Below are 22,504 nucleotides of genomic sequence, written 5' to 3'. Positions count from 1 at the left end.
GTGTGCTGTGCGATGTCGGTGCAGGTTAAAGAACCCCAGGTGGTGGAAATTTCCGGAGCTCTTCACTACGGCGTCCCTCATAGCCTGAGTCGCTTTGGGACGTTAAACCAGAATAAACCAATCATGTCATTCCGGAATTTGCTTTCGTTTTTAAGTTCAGCACTCGCTCGCTGGCTAACGCGTCCCCCACGTCGCTGACTAAGATTGCGTCATGACTTCGAACAACACCGCGCATTTCATGAGCTTTTTTTTTTTCGGCGCAGCGGTGCTTACAGAACAGTGCGTGTGCGTCCCACTTCTGCCCCGGATACAACATCGATTATTCTTGGGCGTCCTTCCGACGACCGAAGTACGCGATGGAGTGCGTGAGTGCGCACGGCAAAATTAAACGCGGAAACCCCGTGTCTGGGCGCGCAGCTTTTTTCTTTCTTTTTATTTCCCTTCCAGCCTCTGCACAGCAGCGAGGTTAATCGAGCAGCTCGTATCAACGTCCGCCTCTGTCGGCATGATAGCTTTCCATTTGTTCGGCCTCTCGTGATCAGCTCGGTGGGCAGAAATCGAGCCCCCTTCTTCCCTGCGGCCAACCGCCCCGCCTAATGGGCCCAGCTCTCGTGTGCACAGAACCGGCCTAAAAGGGCGTTGTTTTCATGTCGTTCCTCGGCCCGCGTTAGATGCCTTGTCAAGTCGCAAGACGACTAGATGGACCTGCGTTTCTTGTTCTTTGCTTCTTTTTTTTTCTCTCGTTTGTGCTTTTCTTCGTAATTCCTGCATTTGGCGTTGCATAGACGATACAAGGCGCTCAGGTCCGCGGTTACCGGGAAAGGGGTGCCCTTGTTTCTGTTGCAAGTTGTGGTTAATGCACCGCGATTACATCCTACCTCTTGTTCGAGACCACAACTTGTTTCGCGACCCGCGTGCTGGGAATTATGGGTGTCAACTCGTGGCGGCTTTGTATTTATTTTCATCATTCTTAATTTTTTGTTGCGAAAGCAACACTACGCGAATCGCCGAGCCATTTCGCGGAGCTGAGGCGAGGACATACTGCGCATGCGCGAGGAGCAGTGACGTCACACGGCGCACATTTGGCGCGCCGCCGCCCTCGCTGCGCGGGTGACTCAGAGGTGCCGCCGCCGCGCTCTGCCAGTCGTGCATGCGCAGTAGCGGCGCATAGCTAGCGTGCCGGGGCCGCCGCCGCTGCCGCGCGCTCTCAATCGCCTCTCTCTCTCTCTCTCCTCGTTGCTTTCGCAACCCTCCAGGTTTAAACAGAGCTAAACCACTGCCTTTCTTTTTTTATTTTCGCTGTTCACAGAAGTATTGCGTTGTAACGGCGACTTTGTGAAGCTCTTGGGGGCAACCGGGAACAGCGATGGTTCCAGTAGCTGTGGCATACGTTACTCTCGCTCGCCTAACCTGACCAAATTTCTCTAAAACGCGCGTTCGCCCGCCATATTAGCCACCTCGTGTTATGTTTATTCTCGATTGGCGCATTCTGGAGGCTTCCAGACACTCGAAGTCGAACTTCTTCGCGAATGGTTCCGCTAAGGGAAGCGCGGCGGCGTTGGGGAGCCTAATTTGGGGGGCTTGTTTTTCGGCCGCGTGACTTCCGCGCGTCGCGTGTGCTCGGCTCCGTTTCGTTTTGTGAAGTATGTTCTGTTTGGGGACTAGCTCTGGTGGGTGGGTGTCGAGGCATCGCAGCTGCGCACTTGATCCGGCCTAATGGAGCCGGTGAGCGGCTCGGGGATTACGTCGGATTTGCCGCCGCTGATCCCGGCGACGTAGCCGTCTTTGTCGAGGCCACGGCTGGAGTGTGTTTCGTGTCTCCCGCTCTCGGCTAAGCATCTTGCCAGGAGGCGCCCATTAGCCAGCGTCAAATGAGGCCAGTATAACAGCGGCACTTAGCATCTATTTTTCTTTCTTTTTTATTTTTTCTGCCTGTGAGCTGACAAGTTTTTTGTTGCTTTTAATGAACTTCGGCGTGTTTCACATGCGTGACTTCTATTTTATATCTGGGAGAAGAAATAGTGAATCCACTGGACGCCTTTCTGCTGCACGGATAAGTATAAATCGGGGCCTCTCGTTCATGTAACATGTGCAGAATATGCGGTGGATTTTCAACTTGGCGCTTATTTTCGGATGTCTCGATGTATGACTGGCATGTTTATTAGTCGCGCTGATTTGTGGACAGGTAGAAAGGCACTGAATTCCGTTTTATTCCTCTGCGCTCACAAGGGTACCGTTGTCAAGCTGTAAATCGATCCAGAAGCATCAGCGATTTAATCAGACGCCCGTAAACAGGTGGCGCTACAGTCTGTTTCAGGCAGGCCGTGAGGCTGCTTGATATAGCTTTATCAGGACGGGGGGGCACTGCGTCGCGATGTCGCTTTCGGTGGAACCGGCACAGCAGTGTAGCACGTAGTCTAATTAAGGCACGCGACGTGCATCCGCTCAGCGTGAACTTCCTAGTGTATATGCAGTGCGAAGCGAGACGTGTGAGCTAGCTCATACCGCATTCCTGTCGCTTGACGCGACCTGCAACCCTCTGCTTCAGGTTGAAGTTGTTTGTAGAGGTCTGAAGGAGACGTTATGGACGCCCGTCCACACTCAACGGGGAGCAGCTGCCATCTGACGCGGGGTAGAGCCTCTGGACGAATTTTTCCAGTGACTGTAACAAGGAGGCCGGCACGCCTTGATTTTCCCTTCGCTACTGTACCGTTCAGATAGGCCACCCGTTCGAATTTGGGATTGCTCGTGCAGGCACCCGCGTGCTCTTGGTTTTGGACTGATTTGCGCACGGATGGAAGCTGGTGAGGAAGCTGATGAGGAAGCTGATGAGGAAGCTGATGGGGAAGCTGATGGGGAAGATGATGAGGAAGCTGATGGGAAAGCTGATGAGGAAGATGATGAGGAAGCTGATGAGAAAGATGATGAGGAAGCTGATGAGGAAGATGATGGGAAAGCTGATGAGAAAGATGATGAGGAAGCTGATGCGGAGCACAGCGCGAGAGACTGGCAGTTAAGTACGACGGATGTTGGGCTGTCGTACTCTGTCGAAACAGGCTATAAAGAAGAAAAATGTGGTGATGGCGCTGTGATCTGAAACAGTAACCAGCGAAGCTGATCTGTTCGCGCCGCCGCGGGTTCGAATCCCGCTTGTTGCCGTAACCTGGTTTATTTATTTATTAATTACGTCATCCGCCGACCTGACACTATGACGCCCCCCTGCTACGCTTGGCCTCTCTTGTAGCGATGTCCATGCTAGCTGTCACAGACTGCCAGCTCCCCCGGCTGATGGCTAATTTTGAAATTTGGTTTGGTTATGGAGTTTAACATTCCAAAGCGACTCAGGACGCCGCAGTGAAGGGCTCCGTAATAATTTCGACCACTTGGGGTTTTTTAACGTGCACTGACATCGCACAGTACACGGGCCTCTAGAATTTCGCCTCCATCGAAATTCGACCGGCGCGGCCGGGATCGAACCCGCGTATTTCGGGTCAGCAGCCGAGCACCATATCCATTCAACCACCGCCGCGGCTTAATTTCATATTGAGGGGAGTGCTGTGATTGGTTCGTGGTGGTCACGTGACATCGGTAACGTCTTCACAGTCTCGACCAATAAGAGAATTTGGTCTCGTACATCGGTGGGGTTTACGTATGACGACAAATCTAACGCTATCGGATAAAGAAGAAATGGACAGTGGTCCCAGACGTCGAATTGGAATTTTGCTTCTTAGTGTTGTGGCTCGGTGTGCCCTATATAAACAAATGGCAACACACGGGCTCACTCCTCTTTTTCGGTGCCCACAGCGCGGGGACCCCGGAGCAAGGATCGCGTTCGGCCGATCATGTTTTCGCAGCTGCGCTCTCTCACGTTCCGCTGTCGCCGCCCGGCGGTCGCCCGAGGCTCGGCCCCGGCCCGCCCAGAATGAAGCGACAGTCCGGGTGTAGATCAAGAGCTGGAGGAAACCGAAGCGATGAAAACGTTATTCCGCCCGAAGAGGGGAACAAAAAAGAACAACCTGACTGAGGCTATTTGAAGCCTATTGCTTGGCTATAGGAGAACGCTCGCCGCTTCTGGTTAGACGCAAAGGCAGAAAGGCTCAGCGCTCCCAAAGTTTATGAATTGCCAAGTATGCGGTATATAGAAGTAATGTCGCCTGACTGAGCACGTCCGTGCGCTGTCTTAGTATTTTTTTCTTCTGAAGTTTTTTCTTCTTCTTTAAGGCAACTGCATAAGTTTTAGAAATCGATGAGCTATGAAATGTCGAATCTCACACGTTCGATAATTTTTAGCTCACCTGGTAAAGCTGGTAAAGCATGCGAATTCTTTTTGGGCTAGCATTTGAAATGGTGACGAAATCGCCGATTAAAATCGCGAGGGCCTTCAAGTTTCTCCGCGACGCACAACGCCAAGTAGGGGCTCGCATGATGACGTCATCGAATGTATCGATACCTTTCCAAAGCGTAAACGCCTGCTTTGAAGGAAAAAACCAACGCCACAGGAGGCAAAGCCCGCCGAGTGTTGTTTGGCAGCATCTAACAAGGCTCGGCAAGGTGTGGCTGATGGCAGCGGCAGCTTGAAATCATACCGTCCGTGACGTCACGCTGAACTTCCCCGCACTCGTCGGGTGCTTCGAGGAGAAGCGCAAAATTCAATCGTCGATTACGTCACTATTCTAAATGCTAGGGCGAAAACGCTTGGCATGCTTCACTTACAGCCTATATAGACTTGAATCCTTGAATATTGCGAAAGTCTCAAAAAGTGATGCAGTTGCCCTTTAAGCCCGTCATTCGTTCATCTATAACCGTGTCAATTCACTCCCCCACTGATTCGTGCGCCGCCTTGTGCACTCAGTCGCCAGGGGCAGATTTAGGCTTCTCGAATTTGTTCTGTCGTAAAGATGAGGTTCACGGTTTCCCAAACTGAAATCTCTTGTCCCCGCCCTTAATAAATCCGCTCCTAACATTCGCCCGCCCATGTGTCCATTCAATAATCTACAACCTCCCTCACTCACACTTAATTACTCACTCAACCTCACTCAGTGTAGGAGAATAGAAATTTGGGTCAATTGGTTTATATTTTTGTGGAACATACCCAACAATTGTGGGCAAAAGCATTTTTGAACTGGAAAGATTCTATGAGCGCCATTTTTTTATATAGTGTATCATTTCGCTGTAGCAGCCAATATATCCGCTGATCTGCCGTCAACATGTTCGTATTTTTCATTGTTTTTTTGCTATTATTATTTTTGCGATTGTCAACACCATTCCTTATTGGTTTTCTACGGCAGATTTAACTGCTCCATGCGAGTGATGGATAAAATTTAAAAGAAATATTTTGCTGCACGTCGGAAGAACGGACCACATCCTTCAATATTTCCATAACAGTACCTTACGATTTTCCAAAATTCAAAATTTTTGTCCAAGAACTTTGGACATGTAGTAAAGAAAAATACGGAGGACAAGAAATGGAATGCACACAACGAAGACTGGACTAAGAACTGCACTCTCTTGAAAGCAGAGAGTTATTTACCCTCCCTCCTTCCCTCTCACTCAATCGCTCGCTCGCTGTAAACAAGGCGTCCCATTACCCGAAGGCTGGGTTCCTCGGCACGCGCGCTGAGTGACGTTTCCTACTGGACAGCATGTTCGGAAGTCGCGCTGAAAGCGTGGTGCACGCCAAGTGTTTATACTTAAACAAAGCAGCCTCAAGCATACGCTCGCGCAGACTGGGATATGTGCACCCATTCCTCGTCGCCCTGTTTCCTGGAAGCCCCGTAGCGCTCTCCGAGACGAGCCTGTCCGCTCCCCATAACCTATGCCTACAGCAACATGTTCCCCGAATATCTTCAGGGCAAAGAAGTAAATACTTCGCCAGAGGCGAATTCTCAAATTTATACCCAGTCCCTCTCTTTCCCGCTTCGCATGTAAGCACGTGCGGTTGTCGGGACTCCGCCCACAGGCATCCCTGGCAGCATACACGCTGCGCATAACGTATGCCATTGCGAGCGGCATGATGAACGGCCCGGCTTGTTTTTCAATTTATCACCGGGGATGCGAGCTGGATTCCTTCTCCGACCTCACGTGACCTTTCGTAACTCCCCTCTCTCTCTCTTTCTCCCCTTCTCCGCCGTACGCGAGAAGAACCCCTCTTGTGGCTCCGGATGGCAGCGATTTATGGGACAGCCACGTTCGGATCGCGGTTTGTCTTATTTTTTTTTGTATACGTGTGTAGAGGAACTGTTTACACGGTGTATTCGGCAGTGTGCAAGCGCTGAGTGTGGGTAGGGCATACTCAGCGGAGAAAAAAATTGGCTGGGGTTCAAGCCGGCTTGAACGTGGTTTACACAGCGGAAGCGAGATGAGCCTCTCGTTCTTCTTCCGTTCCTGCTTCAATCTCAGCACGTTTCCTCGCTCTATCCTTCGCCAACGCACCCTTTCGACGTTCTTGGTCATAAGAATCACCCGATTCAATCAGCCGTTAACGATACACAGCCGAAGCACTGGTTCCAGCGCGTGACTCTATCATGGCTACCTGCGAACGTCAAACAACGCTTCGTACTTTTTATTATCTTATCAGATGAACGGCGAGTCACGTGGTTTAGCGCAACTGCGAGGTTAACGTTGAATCACAGTGTTCAACGCAGTTGCGACGGCGAGTGAACGCCGCCGGCTCCGCTCACCGCAGCTGCGCCGAGGCTCGGCGAGTCACATGGAATGACGTCACAGCCACACCTCCCCGCTGCACCGCTTGAAGGTCATTCTTCGGAGCCACATGGCCTTGATGATTTGTATTGGGGGAGTAGAGCTTTCGCTTTAAACACAATCAGCCTCGAGGGGAAGGGTGCGAGCACTGGCTGGGAACACTGGCTGGAGAACGGCAGCTGCGTATTAATGCGGCCGCTTATGGGCTGCTCACAAATCTGACTGTTGGCTGCGAATACTCATAAGGCGTTCACACCAAGCTGCCTCGCGTTCTTGAAATGGTGTTGTTGTTTTTTTTTTTTAGCCCGAAAGCTTAGCCTGTAAGGAACCTTATTCTAGTGCGCTTTATGCTGCTCACCTTACCGAGATGGCGGAGCTGTCTCTATAGAACAGCTGTGAAGTGTACAGGACGAACACCGAAGCTATGAATGGAAAACATTTTGGAACGACCAAGCGCAAAATACCGTGCATTCTTGCGTTGTGATTACTGGGTGCGCGTGGCCAAACATCTTGTTTGGGTCAACTGCGATACGTGCAAACGCCGCAGCACTTGTGAGCCGAAAGAACCGCTGCCAGCATCCATGTGGTTTTCGAAAGTATGACTACTCGTTCAGAGAAGAAGGACTACCTTGACGGACCCACTGTGATAGCGCATGCACTGATTATCGTAGGTGGTCGAAGTGATAGTCTTCAGGGCTGCGCTGCAACTATTTCTTCTCTTTTTTCTCCGTTCTCCCCTTTCGTTCTCGCTGCGGTGCTGTTGTGCATCGAGAGTGAAACAGTTACTGCGCCTTTCTTTTCCTCAGAGACTACCACCACCCAACGCGTCTTTGATTCGCTCCATGTCGGGTATGCCGACAAACAACCTCAACGTGTCTGGTTTTGGCTCGTACACATTATTGAACAAAGTTGTTCGTGCCGACGCCATTGCTGCGCGCGCACCGCTCATTACGGTTGCCTGTGTGAATTAGTACAGTGTTTGCGAATGATGAAATCACGTTTTGATAGGTTCGTGACCGGATAACTTTTCTAAAGACTTGCCAAGGTCATTCACCGATCAGCAACCTGACTGAACTGATCGGTCAGTGACAAGTTCATTTTCCAGGCGAACCGTCTATGACAGTCCCCTCTAAAATAAGTTGCTGGTTACGTCATAGAGTAAAATGATTCATTAATAAAGCGCTAAAGTATCCGCCCGACAATGTGACACTTTGAAGAGTTTTTATTCTCGCTATCTGCACTGCGTTGTGCGTTGTCTTACCATAGCTGCTGTGCTTTTTCTCCCTCTCCATGCAGGCGCCATGGCGGTGCCCAGTCACAGTGCGACGAAGACGGACTACCATCCGCGAAGGGTGGCCCTCATCCTCGGTTGCATCCTCCTCCTCTCGACGCCGACCTTCGCAAGACGAGGGGGTGAGTCAGTGCCGTCCGTTCTTACTCGCGGCACTGCTAAACTACGCAGACCATAGCGGGACCTCTCCTTAGAAGGCAACTGCATCAGTTTTTCAAAATTTCGCGATATTCAAGGATTTAAATCTATATAGGCCGTAGGTAAAGCATGCCAAGTGTTTTTGCACTAGCATTTAAAATAGTGACGTAATCGACGATTGAATTTTGCGCTTCTCCTCAATGCACGGGAGGTGTGCAGGGAAACTCAGCGTGACGTCACGGAAGGTATGATTTCAAATTACCGCTATCGTCAGCCACACGCTGCCCTGGCTCGTTAGACGCTGCCAAACAACTCTCGGCAGGGTTTGCCTTCGGTGGCGTTGGTTTTTTTCCTTCAAAACAGGCGTTTGTGCGTCGAAAATGTACCGATACCTTCGATGACGTCATCATGCCTCCCCCCCCCCTCCCCACTTGGCGTTGTGCGCTGCGGAGAAGCTTGAAAGGCGTCCAGATTTTAATCGGCGATTGCATCACTATTTCAAGTGCTAGCCCAAAAAGACTTCGCATGCTTTGCCTGCAAGCTTCAGACATTAAACCCTCTTAACCTCGTTGATTTCTAAAACCTATGCAGTTTCCCTTTAATGGGGTAAATGTGTTCCTTTTGCCGGCTGCATCCCTAATCTCGGACTCCGAGTGCGTCGCCATATAGATGTCGTCGCAAGGCAACGTCTCTGTGCGGGCGGGATGCGGCGCTATGCGATCGCGCATTCTTTTTCGCACAAGTGGAAATCGCCATGGACCGTGGAACGAATCTGAATCCGTGCTCTTTTCTGTGCAATGCCTTTATTTGACGAATACTCTTTAACTGGACATTCAGGGCACATTGAAGTTGGACTATATCGTCATATTACCGTGTTCTAATGCAAAAGAGATTAGTTTTCTGAAAACGCAGCTTCCACAATAGATCAATATTCCTGGTGGTCTGGGCATCCGCCTCGCATCCGGAAGTTGCGGGGTTCGGACCTTACGACTGTTGGGTACCCGCTGGTGATCAAATGGCTGCAACCTGTCCCCTGGCCTGGTGGTTGGGGTGTTTGTGTTGAAGTGCTTGGGAAACGGGTCTCTGACTCGATCTTGTGTAGATGAAGACACCTTTCGCCATGGTGCTCTTTGACCAGGGACGCCCTGCGCCGTAAAAATTCGCCATTATCGGAACTTGGGGTCAGTCAGACTGCCTTTGATCACCTTTTTTCCCAATTTTTCCCCACAACCTTGTGTAGCCGCGTTTCTAGAAGTAAATGAAATCAAATCAAAAGACAAAAAAAAAATGAAATGCAGGCATCGACTCCTTCAGCCGTATTCGAAAGCAAACTGTGGTGACGTCAATGTTTTCTTTTCCTTTTTTCACGGATTCCGGACGCTAGGCTTTACCGCCCTTGTGCGGAGTCTTGTGCCAAAAAGTTTCAATCGTGTGGCAGAAGTGAAAAATGTTTCATAATTTCTCGGCAAGCAATTAGCCATTAACGTTAAATAGCTATAAACAATGAAAAAGCCAGTTTTGTCATAGAATAAAATTCGACAACATTGTCCTCAATGTGTCATAAAGCTTTTTATCTTTTTTTAAAGGCGCGAATACCACGAATTCTGTTGCGCTGCGGAGCTGTGTGAGCCTAACTCTCAATGATGCAGTTTGTGCTGCACTGCCGATTCTTTTCTCCGGCGGTCCGCTTCGCCGCGAAGGTCAGACAGCTGAGGGCCGTTTCACATGCTGCGACTAGAACGAAAATAGTCGGCCTAGTCGGTGACGCCGCAGTGCGATTTTCGCACAGTGCTTTCACATGCAGCGCGTACCCAGCGAATTCGGTCGGAGGGACACGCAAGGTTGCTCGATGTTCGCATAGGCAACCCACGATTAAACGCGACAGAAACGCTGCACGGAATGTGTTGACGATGTTATGACCAGCGTGTTTTTAGATGCAAGGCAATATTTCGTATGTTTTGATTAGAATAAACAGTTTTGCTTACGCCGCGGGAACAGCTCCCACGTGACCCCACGCCGAGACGGCGCGTGACGTCACGTCACATGCGAGTTGTTGCCGCGGCAGGTCTCGACTGGTCTCGACGCACGTGCGCTCTCGCTCGCGCGCCTGGCGACCGGTCGTGGCCGCGGCAGCTGCTCCCGCGTGACGTCACATCACGTGCCGTCCCGGCGCTGCCCATTGGTCAGTCGCAGAGCGAACACACCGACGCTGCGACTGGATTCCAACCGGACGGAACTTGGTCGCAGGCCGTCTGCGGCTAGACCGACAGCCTTCCCCAGTCGCAGACCGACAGAATTCGCAGCGTCGCAGGCGAGAATCGCATGCATGTGAAACGGCCCTAACACGTCAGAAGAGGTGGAGCGAACGCGGAGGGGGGGGGGGGTGGGGGGGGGGGGAGAGGGAGGAAAGGAAAGGTAGCGGAAAAGGACCGTGAAAGCACATCCCGCCGTGTGGCGTTGGTTCTGGTGTTCCACGCCGAACGCAATTGTAACCCTATTCCCTGGAGTCGGGAGCCGTCGTCCCGAGTTACCGCGTTCTGGGTGCAGAGCGCGAGGATATCGGGGCTGACCGGGAAGAGCGACAGGCGGGAGAGGAGGGGAAGGGAAGGGGATGCGGTACTCTGGCGGGCTGTTTGACGGGCTGTCAGTCCGTGGACCACGCAGCCGGGCCGTTTGATCGCGTAACCCGAGATCTCGGTTCCCTTCGCTTCCCGCTTCGGTGGGACACACGGTGGCCGAGGACCGACCGCTGAGGGGAGCCGCGGTCCAAGCCGTGACGCTTCTTTTTTCCACCTTGCGTTTTCGCGTTTCTTGTCTTTTTATTTTTTTGGTTACTCCTCTCCCGTTTCTGGTCGTGAACGCCACAGATCTTGGCATCGAGTGCGCGGCTTTTCTGGGGTTTTTTTCGCGCCTGCGTTGCCGTGGGAAAACTGAGCCGTGCGCGCGGGCGCTGTGCGCAAAAACAATCAGTGCATCGCAGTGGGGCGAGCGTTGGCGCGGACGCTTGGACGCGCCCGTCGCCCGCGCTGAAAGGGGCCGTGATTGGAGCACCGGGCCCGCAGTTCCGTTCACGGTCGCTCTGTGCGTGGCCGCGCTGTAGCGTTGAAGCGCACGAATAATCTTTGTGCGTTTCCTGCTCTGGCCACCCTTACGTTCAGCGCGCAGCAGCGCACGTCGACGTCTGGTTCGGAAAACTAAACGTTTCTATTGCGCGATGCGTATATTTTCCAGGGACAGCTCTCGGTGGGGGGCAACGTGGAATTCCTCTGTGAGAGGTGCCTTCGGCTAGGGCGAAGCGTTGCGCTCGTCATTATTCGCCTATATAGTATAGTTTTATCCCCGTTTCCGGTGGAATCTGAGCCGAGTGTGCTGACCGAAAGAGTGGAACTGTGTTCTCGCCTCCACTCAGCGTGCACTGCTGCTGTGCTCAACACGTGTGTGTTCAGCGTTTGTGGCCGCGATTGTGTCGCTTGCGTCAAGAGGCCTTCACCGCGCAACACTTGTACCTACCCACTGTGCCCGATGAAATAAAGCGAAAAGCGAATGTGAATGTTGACACGCGTGTGCTTTATTCTGTTTTTATTTTTTGAATTTTTTGTTTCCGCTGCATGACTTGTGTCTATTACTTTTCATTTTTCACCGCCTGCTAGGTACTTATTCCGGCTGGCAGATAATAAAGATTTCAGTTGTAAGTCAACGCTGTGTTGTGTCTCTGCCTGTTTCCTTCTCCTTGTCCCGTTCGTTGCGCTGTAGTCATGGCATATAAAACTTCGTTGGTTGTTCTGAAAATTTTCCCTCGCGTCACTGAAAAGTGAATTTACTAGCTGGGATGGCAGGAAGAGCTGAAGCCCACCTTCACAGCAGTGGGATGAACGCCCGCATTGAATGGGGCTTTAATTGCTATGCTGATAAGTATCAGTCACAACGACAACGCAGTACGAGGCAGGCAACATATAAAACGGTTCAGGGCACCGAGGGTATGGTTCAGTTGTCGCTGGTTGCTGTAGTCGAGACAAGCGCTTGATAAGCGGCGCAGCGACGCATCGAAACCCGCGCAGCGACGAAAGCCAAGACCAGAAGCCCCGAAGTGAAGAGGGGGAGGAGGAGGAGGGAGGGAGACGTGCATCGGCCACAGCGTGGGATCCGCTTCCCGCCGCCGAAGCCGACGTCGATCATCGCGATCAGGTTTCGCTGTCGGGGACGTCGCGCGGCCGTCATGGCCAATCGGACGACGCGCAGCTGCGCCTTCATGTGAACTCTTGGCGGGACTTTTTTTGTTATTATTATTTGTGCGCTTTTATTTTGCCCTCTCAACTTCCTCGCCGTTCGAAAACCGTCTCGCGTGACGACTGTCGCCGTGAAAAGTAGACGAGACGGGCGGCGCTGTTGGGTCCACGCATCCGGGGGCTTGCCTGTTCGTGCCCTGCCTTTTGTTTTAGATGCGCGAGTCGGCTGCTGGAATGCTGGAGAGTGCCCCCTCTGTTATAGGGGGCGCAGCGATCGCAGCTCGCGAACACCCGGGTTGTTGAGCGCGGGAACGCCCGTGGGACACGCGTGATTACTGTTGCGACGCGGAAGCATCCAGACACGCCAGGGGCATGCTTAAGAATAAGAACGAACCGGGAAAGGTGTGAACTGCCGGCTATATCAGCACGGTGACGTCCGATAGTGTCGGTTGTCCGCTACCACGGTATCGTTGCTACGACAGTGAAATGCATATGGCGTGTGTAAGGCTTCCCTTGCTCAGTTGATTGATTTGATTGATTAATTAGAAAGCCGTAAGGAGAGGAGTTAGGTTTGGTTGGGTTTTGGAGGGTTTAAAGTCCCGGATTGACTGAGGCTGTGAGGGACGCCGTAGTGGAGGGCTCCGGAATAACTTCGACCACCTTGGGTTCTTTAACGTGCACTGACATCGCACAGCACACGCGCCTCTAGAATTTCGCCTCCATCGAAATTCGGCCGCCGCGGCCGGGATCGAACCCGCGTCTTTCGGGTCAGCAGCCGAACACCATAACCACTGAGCCACCGCGGCGGGACCATATACTGGTTGTGCGCGCGCTTCGCCTACGGTGGCGGCGGTCGGCAGCCGGTTTGCGGGCAGCGGCGGCGTCCGCAATCATCTTAATGCACGGGGGTCTGACGCGCAATTCTCTTACCGCAACCCGCGAGACGTCGGTTCGCAAAAGCGCGCGCCACGGCCGAAACAGGGTAGACACGAGGCGGGGCGTGTAGCAAACGGGTTCTGACACGTCGCTCCAGAGCTCCCGTGCGGCGCGCCGGTCAAGAGCGGCACGGACGTCAATCACAGCGCCGCCGCCCCGTGCTGCTCTGGGTGCCGTCATTATCTCGGACGCGCTATTTGCCGCCGCCGCCGCTGCACCTGTCACTGGCTCTCGCCGTAATTTCGGGAACGGCCCCCCGATGGAAAAAAGAGAGAGAATGGGAGCGGAATTTAAATAGACTGCTTCCGGCAAGCCGGCTTCCGCGACGGTTAATGCGTCTCCGCTTCTCCCAATAGTCGTACTGCTGTCTGCATGCCACTCGCTGGTGAAGTACGTGTCAGTCGAAGCGATGGTTTCGACTGGATTTAGCGCTCCGCATGTCATTTTGTTAGCGATGTCTTTGCGAGAACGAATTTGCGAAGGTAAAAGAAACAGCAACCATGTTTGAAATAGTGTGGGACGCGGCTGTGTATAGAAGTTGTGAACATAACCACCGATAATAATGGGGAGGCCGGCAGATGTGAGCAACGGTGCGACGTCAAAGCAAGGATAGAACGTACATCACGCTTATGTGCAGTGGCGTTTCGACGCAGAGAAAAAAATAAATAAGCGAGGAGGAGTTGAAAAACTAGCATCACGCGCGTGCAGATGTGGCCTAACAGAGTTCCGAATCCGCTCGAGTGTCACTCAGGGCAGGTTTGGGTTTATGAAAACAGCGTTAGGGCGGCTTTAGAGCAGCCGAGACAGGCGCTGTATGAGCATGTCGCTCAGGGAAGGGCATTTGCTGACGCCTGCGTTCCATACGCAGACGTGATCGTTGCTCGAACTGGCATTCCTCCGCGCAAAAAAAAAAAAAAAAAGAACGAAAGAAACAAGCAGACATTGAGAGATTAGGTTCGGAACGTGTATCCTTTGACGAAGCATACCGCTGAATGTAAAAGATAATGAGCAACAGGCAGTAAGTATATTTTTTGCCGCGTTTTGGATTCCACAGGTGCAGTGACAGTTCTGATCGAGAGTCGTTTACGTTCTGACAAAGGCCAACTCGTAGAGATGAGCACGTGACACGTAGTCGCTCGTGCAAGCCACTCAAACAGGAGACGTGCGGGCTTGGGCAGGGCATGTAATGCGAAGGCAAGATAACTGCTGGTCCTCAAGGGTAACGGAGTGGACTCCAGGAGAAGGCAAACGTAGCAGGGGACGGCAGAAAGTTAGGTGGGCGGATGAGATTAGGAAGTTTGCGGGGATACGGTGGCCGCAATTGGCAAGGAACAGGGTTGATTGGAGAGACATGGGAGAGGCCTTTGCCCTGCAGTGGGCGTAGTCAGGCTGATGATGATGATGAACGAAAAAGCCTGGATTAACGGTCGTTTTGAGAAACGTGGAAGAGAGAGAGAGAAGGAGAAACTCCGCTGAGGTGCAAGCCTGGCGAGAGTGCGGAAACAATGTTTGATATTTTTTTTTTTTTCGTTATGGAAATGGCGCTGTAATTGTCGCACTTCTAGTCGGACAGCTCAAACGCCCAATCAGTAAACCTCTGAGATGAAGGAAAATGAACAATGCGATATAACGAAACGCGAAATAGTGGGGACCAGCGCATATCGAACTGGAGCCGATAAAGACATTGGTAAACATTGAGAAGCGCTGAGGCAACCTCACCTTCATCCGAGGCAGCAGCCACGAAGCTGAGGAGGAAAGGCGTTTGACAAGGCACATAACAAACAAGAAGGAAAAGTCGTTTTGTTTCAACGTCGAAACACAGACACGCGTGCTCTACAGGCTACATTCGTTTTAGTGTATGCATATAAGGCAGGGATTGCAGCTTCCTATGCTCCTTCGACAAGACGGCAAGAAAGAAGATCGTCTTGTCTTTTTTTTTTATGCACCGATCGTGTGCATACGTGCAGGAAAGAATATAGTTGGTGACAGAAAGGAGGGAGTAAGAAAAGGAAGTGTAGGGCCGGGCCAACCCGCTTCAATTTACAGTTCCCGAAACTATGCGGGTTCCCCGGGAAAAAAAGCCTGTCTGGCTGCATTTTCTCTTCGCTTGTTTTCCCTCTCCCGGGCTCGAAGACGATCCGCACGGATACCTTTACTAAGGAACCCTCGCCCTCTCTCGAGTTGGACAAAATCCAATATCGAAATCTTCTTGGGCGATATCTGTTGCGAAGAGTGCGCGCGGCTGAGAGAAAAATAAACGAAGTGGAGACGAATAGAAGCGAGGCAGAGGAGCGGATGTTACTTGAAGAGAGCCCTCACGAGAAAAGAAGGAAAGAGAAGAGGGCGCGCGAGACAAAGAAACGAGTCTGCACACGGGAGCGGGATGTCGACTAGAACAACGCGTTTCTTCCCGACCCTGTGTGTCGGGCTGCGAAAAAAGGAAACGGGCAGAGATTGAAGCTCGCAACTGGAAGTGGGGAACGACGGCCGGAAGTAGAAGGTCGTCCTTCTCACTGACGTACACCTTCGGCAGCGAACGGGAAAAAAAGACAGGCGACAGAACAAAAAAGAAATAATTAAAAGAAAATAAAGGTAGGAAGAAAGAAGGGAGAAACAGAGAGAAGGAAGGAAGGAAAGAAAGAGAAAGGAAGTAAAGAAGGAAGGATGGAAGTAAGAAAGATAGAAAGGAAGGAAAGAACGAGAAAGAAAGAAAGAAAGGAAGGAAGGAAGGAAGGAAGGAAGCAAGCAAGCAAGAAAGAAAGAAACAAAGAGCGGAAGGAAGAAAGAAACAAAGGAAGGGAAGAAACAAAGAAAGGAAGGAAGGAAGCAAAGAAGGAGAAAGAAAGAAAGGAAGAAAAGAAAGAAAGAAGGAAAGGAAGAAAGAAAGACGGAAAGAAAGGAAGAAAGAAAGAAAGAAAGAAAGAAAGAAAGAAAGAAAGAAAGAAAGCCAACTGCAGCATCGCTCCTCCGCTGTATACCAGTCAGCGAAAGGGGTAAAAACGTGGAGACGGGAAAGCGACAAAAACGAAGATCGGAAAAAAGAGCAAAAAGCTTTGCCAGCTGCAGCGCGATCGAGCCCGCGCTTTTTTTTGTTTTTTTTTTTGCTGCCGCCGTTGGGAATGAAACAAAGCCGCCCTCGAGGGAGAGCGCGAGCAGCAGCTTTGAATAGCAGAGGCGCCGCGCACGTGCAGAGGTGTGCGCCCGGTCGTAACTTCTTCGTATCGTGCATATATGGAGTGCTCCGCCTCCCTATTCTCTGCGCTTCCCTGCTTGCCGGTTGAACTCCTTTCGAGTTCTGGGAACTTTGGGAAGTTTGTTAGGTCCCCTCTCTCTCTCCTCGGCTGTGCGGAAAGGAGCAGCTCCGCTGATCTCTCGAATCGAGGAGCACCGCTGGAAGATTTTTTTCGTTTTCTTCTCCGACGCCGCCGCGGGCGTCCTTATTGAATCACGGCCTTCCCCCCGCGGGCCTTGCTTTTCAGCGACCGCTTGCTTCGGGTGTTCCCAACTTGGCGCGTGTGTGGGTGTGGATGCCGGGGAGGAGGCGACGCGGAGAAGGTACACGTACCTATATAGGTATATGTAGGTAGGGTCTTGCTATCTCTCTCTCTCTCACCCTGTCTGTCTCGGGGCCAGCGCGTGCGTCGAGGTGTGACACCGAGGCGACGACTCTTCGGCGCCTGCAAGTTTGTTTCCGCCCCGGGGCACGCATGTTGAAAGTTCCAGGGCACTTTTTTTAATCTTTCCTTGACCCTCCTTTCTATTTTTGTTTTATTCTCCGGAACTTTCACTCCTGATTCCTCTTATATTTGCGCATTTTATCTTTGAGCTACTGGTCAGCTTTGGAGGAAAGGTTGTGCAGCCGACCTTCAGTTGGAAGGCAGGTCTGCGGCTCCACTTGTGACCGTGTTACTAGGCACCTCATTGTAAGTCACAATGCGACTGAAAACAAAAAGAAATCAGGTGCGCAGACCGATTTGAGTGCAACGTAGAGAGCGTCATAAGTCAAGCATAATGTGCACTCGAGGCCAGAGTTTAAGTTGTCCTACTCATTGCTTCGTTCATTACTGGTTGTTATGCCGTAGGATTATTCTGATGTCAACTCGATCGGTGAAGAGCTCTTCGCATCCTCCCCGCTTTGGATGTTAGTAAGCCTTGGCCTCTTCTGATCGTGTGAGTGCGGTTGCATACGTACACTTGAGTGACTCCCATGGAGGCGCTGCGGAGTGCGGGTAGCGGGAATAAAAGGACAGGGAGAGAGAAAGAAAGGGGGAAGCGATAGTAAGAAAAGATAGGGGCAGGGCGGCAATATACACTATGTACAAAAGGTATTGCCCTGCTCGAATTAATTATTATTTATGCGACGGTCGCTTGCTCTGTAGTGAATGCCACGATACGAGAAAACAACAGGTCAGCTACGCAGTCTTAGATGTTCTTGAGAAGATAAACTGGACTAGAACCGTTTCATACGGGCGCATTAATTAAGCCGACGTGCTTAAGATTAATTCGCACCGTATCAATTAAGCTTCAGACAACATTCTGCCGTCATCTGTATAGTTTTCAGGGCCTGCGTAATATATATATATAGCGGTTCTCTTCGTGCTCCTCATAGAACGGCTTAGCTACCGGCGCGTCTCAGAAATAGCGGGAGCTTGCCACGGCGCGAGCCGCTGACAAAGGAATCACCGTGGAACAGAACCGGCGTATTATCCCCGCCCGTTTGTCGCCGGCCTCCATCTTTCTCTCAACAGGCCGTAGAGGACGTCAAAGGGCGTAACGCTTTCAGGCAACCGGCTCCCCTTCACTCGTCAGTCCGTCTCGGTCGCTGAAGGGGTTTCCAAAAGAGGGGCCGCCGGCTCTTAATTAGGCCGTGCCCGCATACTATGTACACCGAGGCGGCCCCGAAACCCGTGCGCGGCAGCCGCTCGCGAACCCGCATTGTTGACGGCTGTCGACCGTTACTCCGCCGCCTGCTGCTGCGGTGACCGCTAGGCGGCGCCGCCTGCCGGATGAGGCCTGGTGGAGAGGGGGGAGGCGTCGTCATTAGGACGTCGTTAACCGATTCGCTCTAGCGGGGCGTAATGATGACGGAAACGCACCCTCACCGCCTTCGCCTGGGCGTCTTTTTTTAGGGAAGAAGGAAAAGAAAAATACGAGCACTTAGCCACCCTCGCCTCCCTGCGGGGAGAGCCAGTCTCTCTCTCTTTTTATCTCTCTCTCGCCCACCTTCCGTGCTTGCGCGGAACGAGAGCGTACGTGAAGCGTCGCGGAAAGCGTGAGAATCGCCAAGTTCGCCAGGCATGGGAGAACGGCGTTGTTCAGGGTGTAGTCTTGGATTTGGGAGCGCATGCTGGTTTCGTGGTGCGGGTATGTGGAAAGGCGCTAGGGGAACCACTGGAGGAGCCAGCGGTGCACTGAACAGATCGCGCCTATAATAGTTACCGCGGCAAGAAATCGTAATGTGTGACCAGTTGTGACCATGAGGTAGCCTGCCATCCGAACGAAAATCGTGACAGGCGCTTGCGAGCCCTGTTATGAAACCTGAGTTCGGTTTGTGATTGGTCACCTGTGGTTACTAAAGTAGGAGAACCGCTTCATAGCGCACGTTTCGTGCAGCAGTATTTGCCCACCTAAGTTGCGCTTTGATAGTGTTCACACAGTTCATGCTTGGACTCAGTGCCATACTTGAGTTCGTTGTAGGTGTCAGCGGTATTTTTTGTTTGGTTTTTGGGGTTTAACGTCTCAAAGCAACTAAGGCTACGAGGGACCACCGCAGTGAAGGGCTCCGAAAATTTCGACCACCTGGGGTTCTTTAACGTGCACTGACACCGCACAGCCTCTAGGATTTCGCCTCCAAAGAAATTCAGCCGCCGCGGCCGGGATCGAACCCGCGACTTTCGGGTCAGCAGCCGAGTGCCATAACTACTGAGCTTTTTCTCTTCGTCCTTCGTTGGGAATAAACATTGCTGTCCAGGCTGACGGGTTTAGTCTTGTTCTCTCCTTGACTCGTGCATTAGCCAATGACGGTCTGGTGGCGTGTGTGACGTCACTCTCACGTATGTGATCTGTCGACCTCCGCGCACTAAGTGGTTTGCGCTGAAATTTCACTGCTACCACCGTTGAGGGAAGTTGTGATTGGTAGGCAGTAAATTCTGTCTGTTGAGGTTCAATGTAGTGACTATAAAGCTAGTGAGTCAGGAATGTGCAAGAAGGAAGGCTAATGTGCATATCGGAAGGCGTCCGCCCCAGGATCTTCAATAAAAGTGAGGCGGATGTAATGCTCCGGTCACACGGCCAATTTCAATGGGGATTGGCCAGTGCCGTACGGTGGTTTTCGATGAACATTGAACTCGATCGGCATCGACTCAATGGAGGTTTTCGCGAATGGCCATTAGAATCTCAAGGCCCCAATTGAGAACAACCTGGCAATCACCACAGGTTGAGAACATTGCACATAAAAAACACATAATAAACAATAAACATCTGTTTGACGTAATGAAACAATTTTAGACGCATTAGCCAGTTCATAAACTGTTTCTTATTCGGTAGCCAGAGTGACAGCTCCGCAGAATGTCCGGTGGTCAGATGTATGGTCAGAAGTAAACAAACCGTCGCCGTTCCTTTGCGGCATCTCCCTGTCAGCGCGGTTTGCGACAACTGAGACCAAGAAGTTCTCTACAAACGCTGCAACGGTAGTGGCGGTGGACACGACAAAGACGGCCATTGAACTGTGGCAACTTCACCGGCCAGTAGTGAATGCTTCTGAAACGAACTGCGCATTGTTCATCGTTGCCCATCGTAATTCCGCTTACGCTCTCTCTAGATTGTGCCGAACTGCGAAGCATTCGAATAGCTTTTTCCGAATTACGTGTCAATTAAAAATAGCACTCACTCCAGCACTAAGCTCGTTTTATTCTGCCTTTTTTTTTTTAATACTTTTGCTACCCCTTGCTCCATCTCTCGGATTGCATGCTCACTACTCAATGATCATCGAAAGTTCGCCTTGTTGCAGCGGCGCATCTGGATGGCCCTCGAAAATTTCGATTGTCATTTATTCACTGGGCACTGAGATTGTCCGTGTGACAACGCTATAAGTTGCAGCTAACATGCGGTTAGTGTATTTGTTTCGTGCAGGTAGTTTCTCTCTGCTAATCGAAAGCTTTACAGCCAAGAATTATCGGGCACGATGCCATTCCACCCCTGGGAATCGCCTGTACGTGATGTCTCTAAACGCTAGGTTCGCGATTACATGCGTTAGGTTGGGGTTGGCGCCGGATCGAGGCTATTCCTCGCTACTTGATGTCGTTACAGCACCGTCATTGAATATTCCCAGCCACCGATTTACGTCTACTTGGTAGCTGCGGCTCTCTATACCTTTCGAAGCGGGCGTCGACTCAGTGCAACGGCCGCTCCAAATGATGGATACGGGAGCTGGCATAAATCAGCCTACATCCCGATCAGCGCTCGAGCTCCAAAAGCGGGCAAAAAGGAAATCCTCGGCAGCGCGTCCGAGGTTAATGCTTCGGGTCGAGGAAAGATGGCGCGGCGCGCAGCGCGTCGTATAATCTGCGTCCGAGAGAGCTCTGTTTTGTGTTTCCCCGCGCGCAATTTGGTCGCCGGCTGATTGCGTCGTGACCGCATCGACCGTTACGACTCGCGACCCCTTCTCCGGCGGTGGGCATTACAACCAGTTGTGCATCAAACCGTGCCATTACGGCACGCTAAGTAATAACCGTGCCGCCCAGCCGCGCGGGGCGGTAGGGGGGCAGCGAGGAAATAAACGGCCGGCGAAAATCACACGCTTTGGCCGCAGAAAGCGACGCGAGCGCCCCTACATTACGCGCGTCTGTACACAGCGGAGGACGCCGACAAAGTATCGCGGAGAAAAACGCAGCCGCCGCCATTGTGTGCCGTAGCGCCGCGGCAACCTTGCGATAATGGTGGCCGCGGAGAACAATCATAATTAAGGAGGAAGCCGCCTGGGTGCCCCCCCGCGAGATTTTTATTCGCGCTGATGATAACTCCCGAGATTGTGTAGCGACCGCGCGGTGCGCCCCGTATAGTTGACCGCGGCTCCGGGAAGCGGGAATCTGGGACAGCCGCGCGCTCCCGAGTTCGGGGTGCCCTGCGCGCTCTGGAAGCGCGCGAAAATTGCGGAGAAACTGTCGTCCCGCTTTTCGGGACCTGTGGTTGTTTGGTGGTGGCGTTGTCGAGTCGCGCAATAATAACGCTCGCGGTTAGTCTCGAGAAACAGGCCTCTCAGGTTCGGGAGTGTGTACGAGAGAGCTGAGAATCGTCCTCGGGCCGAGTCCCCGGTAGGCAGCACCGCGGGAACTTGTGACGCCTCTTATTCCTCCGTTGGCTGCATTGTTCTCAGCCATGCGAGCGACACTTAACAGCCAGCAGTCTTCTACGAGGCCTTTGAGGGCGCGAATAGAGGGGTACGCTGCCCCGGTGGATCCCTTATAAAAATGGTCTATAGACAGTCTGCCTATACAGACTGACAGACTGTCTATAGTAAAAAGTCTACTAAAAGTGTATGGCCATATATCTATATATTGTCTATAGACTGTCTATGGCATTTGTATTGTCTATAGACTGTTCTCTTGGATTTGTCTATAGACAGTCTATAGACTTTATAGACAGAAGTCTGTAGACACTCTATAGACTGTCTAAAACTTTTTTTTTTTGTAGGGGGAGGCTTGGGCAGTAACGGAGCGAGGGCTGGAGGCGTGCCTCTGAGCTAAATTTGCGCTGCCCGAAAAGGGCATATCGAGGGTATAATGAAGCTGGCTTGCATCGATAGATTACTGCGTTGTAACGACTAAAAGACGCACTCAAAACTGGGATTCTGTTAGTTATAGAAAACGCAAAAGAATGGTTCGGCAGAGACACTAACACCGCTTACGTGTGAGAACGCGAAAGCAATGAAGTGCCGAGTCATGATACGTTGCAGAATGACTATGAGTGATGATTGGGACTACCGGTGACGACTTTCACAGATGATAGCGCGTTACGTCTTGTCATTCGTGAAAATACATGTTCGCTTACGTGTGTTGGGACATCGTGCACCGGCGTTCTGAAGTCCTCCGAATTTCGTGCCATAGACACCGGACAGCGGCTTTTCTGTTTTTAAGGGACAAATAACGGTTTCGCATTAAAAACAAAAGAAATGCAGCTGTTGCCGCCGCCGGCGGTCTTCGAAGGCAGTGTT

General features: G+C 51.8%; 1 protein-coding gene across 6 annotated transcripts in view; it reads left to right on the top strand.

Moving 5' to 3' along the window:
* The window catches only part of LOC149367237 (latrophilin Cirl-like), a 412,262-nt gene that overhangs the window by 169,760 nt on the left and 219,998 nt on the right, over window positions 1-22,504 (top strand). For all 6 annotated transcript variants that reach the window (XM_089554668.1, XM_089554675.1, XM_089554655.1 and 3 more), the window contains one exon: window positions 7,999-8,115. In XM_089554668.1, coding sequence (XP_089410794.1) covers window positions 8,004-8,115 — 112 coding nt within the window. In that variant the 5' untranslated portion in view covers window positions 7,999-8,003. The remainder of the gene's footprint in view (window positions 1-7,998; window positions 8,116-22,504) is intronic.

The sequence above is a fragment of the Amblyomma mixtum genome, chromosome 1, assembly GCF_055824585.1.
Source record: "Amblyomma mixtum isolate Tamu chromosome 1, ASM5582458v1, whole genome shotgun sequence".
In the NCBI taxonomy this organism is placed as follows: domain Eukaryota; kingdom Metazoa; phylum Arthropoda; class Arachnida; order Ixodida; family Ixodidae; genus Amblyomma; species Amblyomma mixtum.
This window is presented reverse-complemented; position numbering and strand designations above follow the sequence as displayed.